The sequence below is a fragment of the Nestor notabilis genome, unplaced genomic scaffold (genome assembly GCF_000696875.1).
Source record: "Nestor notabilis isolate BGI_N333 unplaced genomic scaffold, ASM69687v1 scaffold17182, whole genome shotgun sequence".
Lineage (NCBI taxonomy): Eukaryota > Metazoa > Chordata > Aves > Psittaciformes > Psittacidae > Nestor > Nestor notabilis.
Window position 1 is genome coordinate 1 of NW_009919860.1, and position 7642 is coordinate 7642.

The window sequence follows — 7642 nt, forward strand, 5'->3', positions numbered from 1 at the left end:
GCTCTGGGATGCGGCTGCCCCAGCGTGAGGCATTAAACGAGGTTCTTTTTCCCTTCAGATGAAGTTATCCGCAAGCGACTTCTGATCGATGGCGATGGTGCTGGTGACGACAGGCGGATCAATTTGCTGGTGAAGAGTTTCATTAAGTGGTGTAATTCCGGATCTCAAGAGGAAGGGTATTTGTTTCCCGATTTTGTTTGTTTTAGTTTTGGAACTGGTTAGCTTGCATTTCAGCGGAAAAGCGGGCTTGATCCGTTTGGAAAAGATCCGTGTTAGAGCGTGTACATGTGCTTTTCAGCGTGGCTCTGTGGTGCTCCCAGTGCAAACGCCGAGCCCTGTGGTAGGAAACGAGGACTAGAGGCAGATCAGAAATCACTGCAGGCTGCAGGGCTGTATCATCAAATCTGCCTGAACCACTCCAATGCCCTCAGGATTGTCGTGCCACTGCATGATCCATCTGGGAGTCCCGCTATTTATTATAACAGGATCATGACTCGGATATTTTAGTTGGCAGTTCTGCACTTGTTCTGTTAGGGAAGGGAGTGCTGCTGGTATTTCTGCTGCTGCGGTTCTCTCTTTGATGTTTAAGTACCAAAAACAAACCCCCAAACCAGGCTAAAGTGGGAAGGGATGAGTGACAACGCGCTGTTCTGCTGTGGGATCCCTGCTAGCACTGGATATAAATTCCCAAAGGACACGGTATAATGACTGTGTTTACACAGAAGCAGTGCACCATTTAAATACTGATCTTGGTGGTCACAGAGCCAGCCCAAGGTGGGAAGTTTATAAGCCCTCAATCAATCTGCCCATTGCTTTAGCAATCACTTTACAGCTGTAAGGACACGATGGTGGCATTAATGGGTGCAGTGTTTCTACCTGAACTTTCAAAGAAAGAAACACCGAGTCTTTGAAATACTTTCTCTGGTTAAGAATTGCTGTTTAACTGTCCCTTATGCTACATAAGGGTTTGTTTTCTTGTTTTGTAAAGGTAGGGGGGATTCTTATGCTGCTTGGGAATAAGTAGCTTAATAAATATGAAAATAAAAGATTTAATAAATGATTAATAAATGCATACAAATAATTATCTTGTCTGTTTTCAGATACACCCAGTACCAACGAATGCTGAGTACTTTATCCCAGTGTGAATTTTCAATGGGAAAAACTCTTCTGGTGTATGATATGAACCTGAGAGAAATGGAAAATTATGAAAAAATCTATAAGGACATAGGTAAAGTGAGAAATGTTACTGTTTTCTGCCTGACAATTTCTCTTTTATGAACATGCTAGATACATGAGTGGTTTAGGGTTCTTTTTTTTTAATAGATAGCACTCATATGCTGTAATTATCTCACCAATATATAAAATACATAGAATCTTGGAATGGTTTGGGTTGGAAAGGACCTTAAAGATCACCTAGTTCCAACTCCTTGCCGTGGTCAGGGACACCTTCCACTAGAGCAGGTTGCTCCCTGTGTCCAGCCTGGCCTTGAACACTGCAGGAATGGGGCAGCCACAGCTGTCCGGCCTGCCCTTGACCCCGGCAGGAATGGGCCAGCCACAGCTTCTCTGGGCACCCTCTATCAGCGCCTCAGCCGCCTCATAGTAAAGAACTTCCTTCCTTGTATCTAACCTGAACTTCCCCTGTTTCAGTTTGAACCCATCACCCCTTGTCCTACCACTACAGTCCCTGATGCGGAGTCCCTCTCCAGCATCCTTGTAGCTCCCTTCAGACACTGGAAGCTGCACTGAGGTCTCCACGTAGGTTCTCTTCCCCAGGCTGTACAGCCCTAACTTTCTCAGCCTGTCTTCATACAGGAGGTGCTCTAGCCCCTGATCATCCTCGTGGCCTCCTCTGGACTTGCTGCAATAGAAATAAAGGGATTTTTTGACCTATTGAAATGTGTGTAGTTTTGAAACTCATGGAGCTGGCAGGCCACTGTGCCACAAACAGCTCTATCTCTCTTTGTAATTTAGCAGAACGACTTCTTTACATGTATTGTTTGATTTCAGTATAACTATACTTTCTTTTTTCCTTTAAGAAAATAGCATAGCTGCAGCACATGAGAAGATTTCTGAATGCAAAAAGCAAATCCTGCAAGCAAAAAGGATTCGAAAAAACCGCCAGGGTAAGGAGCAATACCTGTATGTACACTGGGCAGTTCCCAGTGTCTGGTTGGCTTTTAAAATACATTGTGTTGGAAAACAGATTTCAAATTTTACAAGGTGCAATGGAATATACTGGCATCCTGAATACGGGTTTTAGCCTGACAGGTTCCACACCCACTACTGAAAGGCTTTGGTGAATGAGGCAGGCAAGATTGAACCAGTAGATCTCAGTGATGTGCAACATCAGGAAAGCCTGAAATAGTATGATATTTTCAGGCCAAAGAAAAACCCCAAAAGCATCCAGTCCAATTCAGGTGACTTGGCAAGAACTTAAGTGCATTATGAACAGTGAGACAAGTTGAATGAGCTTACACCCAGCACCGAAGGTCATGCAAGTGTACTCCTTCAGCTCTTAAGGAAAGGTAATGTCTTGGCATACATGGAGACAGTGGTGCCAGTTACGCACCCAGCAACACTGTTTGTGTCCTCACTGAACCTGTTACGAGGGTTGTATTTTTTTCCTACTCTTAAAAGTATGTGCTGATAGTTTCAATAGAAATAGAACATAGTTTTATCAGAAGATTAGCGGTGGAAGATGATAATTTGGTTTTTTATGGACAGGATCAAAATGCTAAATGAGAATGTTTAGGAGTATAACAGAATAAAGGTTTTAAATACAACTGTTTGATCAATTTTGTGAATAATTTTAGACTCAGATGAAAATTAAAAGAAGTTTAACCAGTAGCAATGTAGAGCTCTTACATCTTCACAGAGATCTGAAGCGTTTGCTTTTTGCTATGTTCTGTCCAGCCTGCAGCATGGATTTTGCCATGTGAATGAGGCAGTTGACATATGTACTATCTTACTATCAGGAAATGGCTATGTTAATTGCCTGTGTAACTGTAATACTGTTCTTAATGTGCAATACAGTTTAAAAAAATCCTGTTGCTTCTCATGCAGCATTTTAAACATTTAAGATTTTTAGAAAAATGTCTATGTGTAACATCAGCACCATTTTCTGTACATACCCATTAGTCTGTATCTAAAACCAATGCTTTGATCATACAAATGACCAAGTATGCAGCAATGCAGAGCTATCTAAAGGTCATGTTTTGTGGCCACATCCTCAACTAATCACTAGTAATGGGTAAGTTTGAGTGAGTAGATAATGGCCTACAGTCATATTTGTAGTTTATTGAAGATCTATCATCTACTTTGAAATGTTATAGCATGGTATAAATTACATACATTTTTATATATGTATATTTGCAGGTACTTTTTTAATCTATGTAGGGTGTTAAGTATAAATTTGGAAAATATTTAAATAGTTTTTCAAGAAGGAGAAAAAACATGTACCATTCTGTGGTTATCTGAGTTTTGGTTCTTGAATCAATACTTTCAGCATTATTTAGATAACAATTTCAATTTCTTTCAGAATATGATGCATTGGCTAAAGTCATACAGCACCATCCAGACAGACATGAGACACTGAAGTAAGTGTGAGACTACGTTAAATTATAATAAGCCAGTAAGCTGGAAGTAACCATAGTTGACATTCCTTGGTTTCAGTTTGACCTTTCCTGGCTTTTATATAGCTTTTTGTGACACAGGAAAAACTTGGGGTTTGTTTTAGAATTGTACCCTTATCAGCTTTCTTTCATTAATCTCCCCCCTGCATAGGTTCAGAGACATTGTTGGTCATTCTGTATTTGGGATGTTTCCATAGTTAGAGTGAATAAGTGAACTCAAAGATGAATGCACATCTAATGTCAGTTTACCAGGAATGGGCTACTCTGAAAAGAGAGATAGTGGGGAAGTGCTGTAAAGTGTGCCAGCAAAGGAATCACTAGACACCCAAAATACGTAACACACAATGAGAGAAAGCAGGAGAAAGCTTTTAGGGTTTTTGATGTTTTCCTTGTAGTAGTTGTTCCTGCATGCCCGGTTATAAATGACTACGTGGTGTACCATAGTATAACCTGCCCTGGCATGCAGGTTAGACCTACCTGTTGTCCAACTAGTCTTGCATGTAACTTACAGTATTGCTTGTGTCACTGTGGGATTTGGATCACTATCTGTGCTTTTGGGACTGTTGTGGGGAGATAATCTTTTTAACTTCAAGCCCCAGAAACATTCCAGGACTTAACTGCATCTGTCAGTTTGTTCTTAACCTGGTTAGAGATGAAGCAAGGGGTTACTACTCTCATTTAAGCACAGCTTTTGCCTATCCTGTTGCCCACTTCCAGTGATACTGCAGAGGGAGGCTGTCTGTTCATATTCCATGGTCTTTCATGGCAAAGGGAAGATTTTTGATGATACTATTACCCTAGAAATAGAATTTTTATAGCTATAAAGCCACTGAGAATATTTCACACGTTCCTTTCTTGAATGGTTTTTTCTGTGCCTTGATTTTATTACCACAACTTCAGTTATTACAGGCAATTCTCATGAGGCCTGACTACTTCATTAGGCAGCATGTGCCATTTATCAAGTGAGGTTTCATAATAAAGAATTAGAGAATTGAGGGTTTTCAATAAATCAGGTAAGAACTGGAAAACCTAAGTGATAATACTTCTTTTTCTTTTAGAGGATGCCAGGTTTAGGTTTGGAGGGGTTGTTCTAATTTTGTCTTAACACATCCAAGCATAAGTTTCTTAAGCAAGGCTAGAAATGGTGCTAAGTTACAACTAGTAAATTGGGCGTTTTGTCTTTTCTTAAACTGAACTTTATAATCTATTTACCAGAGTGTGTTACAGTTAGAAATACCAGTGTAGTCCTCTGGAAGAAGAGCCACAGTGTATGCCCTTAGTCCTTTGTATCTGGAGTCAAAACCACAAACTGGAACTATAACAGAATATGATCCCTCATTTTACAGATGGGGAAATAGGGCATAGTTACAGAATGGAACATTTTTAAAGGCACCTTGGTTCATTAGGTATTTTAGGTTTAACTGACCTCTCCAAGTGAATAGACTCTCAATATAGGAACCAGATAAAGTTTTCATCCAGTGTTTTAATTACAAGGCTTCCTTTCTCTCCAGTTTGAGGAAAGCATGCAGAAAATGAGACTGTGAACCAAGAAGGATCACCCTTAAATCGGAATTCAGGAAACCTCACTGACAATGTCACGCTTCTTGAGGACTCTTAATCACTAACAAAACTTGATAAAACCTTTTGTGAGGAGAAATGTAATGGTTTATTACAAGAGTTACATTTATAGCCCTTACAGGTTGTAAGGCACAATAGGACAAAGTTCAGAAAAATACTTTATGCTTTTAAGGGACTGTCTCTTGGAACAACTTGTCATACAGCACAAAGGAAGAAAAGGTGTTATCAGCTTAGTCACAAGTAATACACAAGAGCTAATTCAGGAAGTAACAGGAGCTGAACTACTAAATGGCAGTGCCACAGTATAATTAGGTGCAGTATCAGAAGAGCTGTTAAAAGGACCAAGGCAAAACACCAAGTCTTAGTAAAGGAGATACAAAAATGAGAAGGCTAGACAAAGCTGCTCTGGAGCAGAAAGTAAAATTCCAGATCTAGCTTGGATGTTACTGGAAGAAAAATTGCATGTCTCCTCTCACTCTTCTTATACCTGACACACAGTGTAAACAGCAACATATGTCCCAATGGAAGCCCTTCAGAAACTAGAAACCAAAACCTAGCAAAATTGCAAGAATTTTACAGAACTTTTAAAGAACACTACAACAATTTCTTTTCAGGCAGCTGGAAGCTTTGGGAAAAGAACTGCAACATCTTTCTCACATTAAAGAAAATGTTGAAGATAAGGTAGGTTTTTCATAGAGATTGTAAGATAATAAATTATTAGGAACATAATGAGTGGAGAATCTGCTATGTGCTGTCTGTGCTCTGTTTTCTAAAATACATGTTTTATTGTTCCAGTTGGAACTGAGAAGAAAGCAGTTTCATGTTCTCCTGAGCACCATCCATGAACTTCAGCAAACCCTGGAAAGTAAGTGGTGTTCTTGGGTATTTTATCTATAACTGGGGTGGGTTTCAGCAGATGAAAAGCAGCTTCCAGCAGTGGCCAGATGTGTGCAGCTGACATTGGGGACCTTGAATCAGCAGTAAGTTTTTTCCAGTAGTAGTCCAGAGCCTGAAACTGCTCAGAGATTTTTTTTCTCCTACCAAGTGGCCACTGTGTCATTTCCTGACTAGCTTCAGATTAGTCTGTAGACAGACTTCTTTAAAATGTGGGGGTGGAGAACAGTAATTTGAGGTTGTTTCTGGTTTTAAACAGAAAATGTATTTCTTACAGAAAAGCATTTTTGGGCATACTTCCAAACTTGTTTGTGTAATGCCAGTTTCGGTAGTTATGAACGTGTCACTGTCATCATGGTATTGTTTGAGGCTTTGCTAAAGAGAAATTGGAATACAGGAAAGCAAAATGAGTTACCTGCTCAGACAGCGAGTCTGTAATAGGGCAGGGACTAAAACTGTCATACACCAGAGCTAAATTCAGGAATTTAGTCATGCTTATCTTTTGTCATACAAATACTTAATGTTTTCAAATCAGCATTTACTTTTCATGCTCTAATATGGATAGTGTTGTTTTAAATAGTATTTGCTGAGTATTTGCCATGTCTTTCAAAGATGGAATCATTGGTATAGCCTTTGAGCATGATGTGATTAAATACATACATGGCTATAAGAGCAGACTCTCATTCTCTAAGGCTGTCTAGATCTTCTTAAGCAGAATGAACTGTTAATCCTAGGTGCATTTTAGCAGAAGGATATGTTGTTATGTGTTAACTAATGCTTGCGTAAGTATTGGTCTCTAAAATGTATGTGAATGTGTATAGATTACCTTTCAGTTCTAGGATTTTGTGAAGGAAGTAAGCAGTTCAGTGGAAGGCACAGCTTCAGTCTGAAGTAAATAAACCATTAATAGGCAAAAAGAAGGGATGTTAGTTGAAGCAATCTGGTACCGTTTGCTTGAATTGATGCTGTAGGGTTTACCCCATGTTCCTGCAATAGCTTTTGTAGACAAAACCCTTAAACTTTGAAGGATTTTTTTTTTCCATTTGAACACAGCATTTTGTATGAGATACTCAACTACACATTTAAGGCAATCAACATAGAGTATTTAAGTGGGACGTGGCTCTGCGAGCAGTCTAAGTATAGCCAAACATGTTTGACTAACAGTAATGTTGAATTTTAGATGATGAAAAACTTTCAGAAGCTGAAGAATCTCAAGAAACTCAGATCGAAACAGAGACCAAACAGTAGGTGTGATAGGAAGACTGAGCACACTTCTGAAGAACAAATGTCCAAGTGTCTTCACTTTGTGTTGAAACCAACAGTAAAGAGGGATGGTGCAAAAAAATTGTTTTCTACTATTTCTGTGATGTTCTATACACAAATACCTGGTTCTGCTTTCGGGGAAAACAGTTACAGATCTGTGCTGACAGGCAATGTGTATTAATCCACAAAGTTTGTAATTCCTGACAAGAAACACGCTTTGCTTTTATAAAGGATGAAACTTCTACACAGTGTTCATGAACTAAGGTGTTTGC

The 7642-nt window shown here is 39.4% G+C and overlaps 1 protein-coding gene across 2 annotated transcripts; it reads left to right on the forward strand.

Moving 5' to 3' along the window:
* Window positions 1-63: 63 nt before the first annotated feature.
* THOC7 (THO complex 7 homolog (Drosophila)) lies at window positions 64-7431 on the forward strand. Of its 2 annotated transcripts, none has more exons than XM_010010433.1 (7): window positions 64-176; window positions 1101-1228; window positions 2040-2126; window positions 3542-3599; window positions 5828-5894; window positions 6009-6078; window positions 7288-7431. In XM_010010433.1, exons 2-7 carry the CDS (start codon window positions 1120-1122, stop codon window positions 7353-7355), a joined length of 459 nt encoding a protein of 152 aa, XP_010008735.1. In that variant the 5' UTR covers window positions 64-176; window positions 1101-1119; the 3' UTR covers window positions 7356-7431. The 2 variants fall into 2 exon arrangements, with proteins under 2 accessions (XP_010008735.1, XP_010008733.1); XM_010010431.1 differs by having other exon boundaries at window positions 89-129; window positions 7288-7355.
* Window positions 7432-7642: the final 211 nt, after the last annotated feature.

Coding starts and splice junctions, on each gene's coding strand:
- THOC7 (XM_010010433.1), top strand. CDS start 1,120: ATGCTGAGTACTTTATCCCAGTGTGAATTTTCAATGGGAAAAACTCTT. Junction 2,127..3,541: donor GATTCGAAAAAACCGCCAGG/GTAAGGAGCAAT, acceptor AATTTCTTTCAG/AATATGATGCATTGGCTAAA. Junction 3,600..5,827: donor GACAGACATGAGACACTGAA/GTAAGTGTGAGA, acceptor ATTTCTTTTCAG/GCAGCTGGAAGCTTTGGGAA.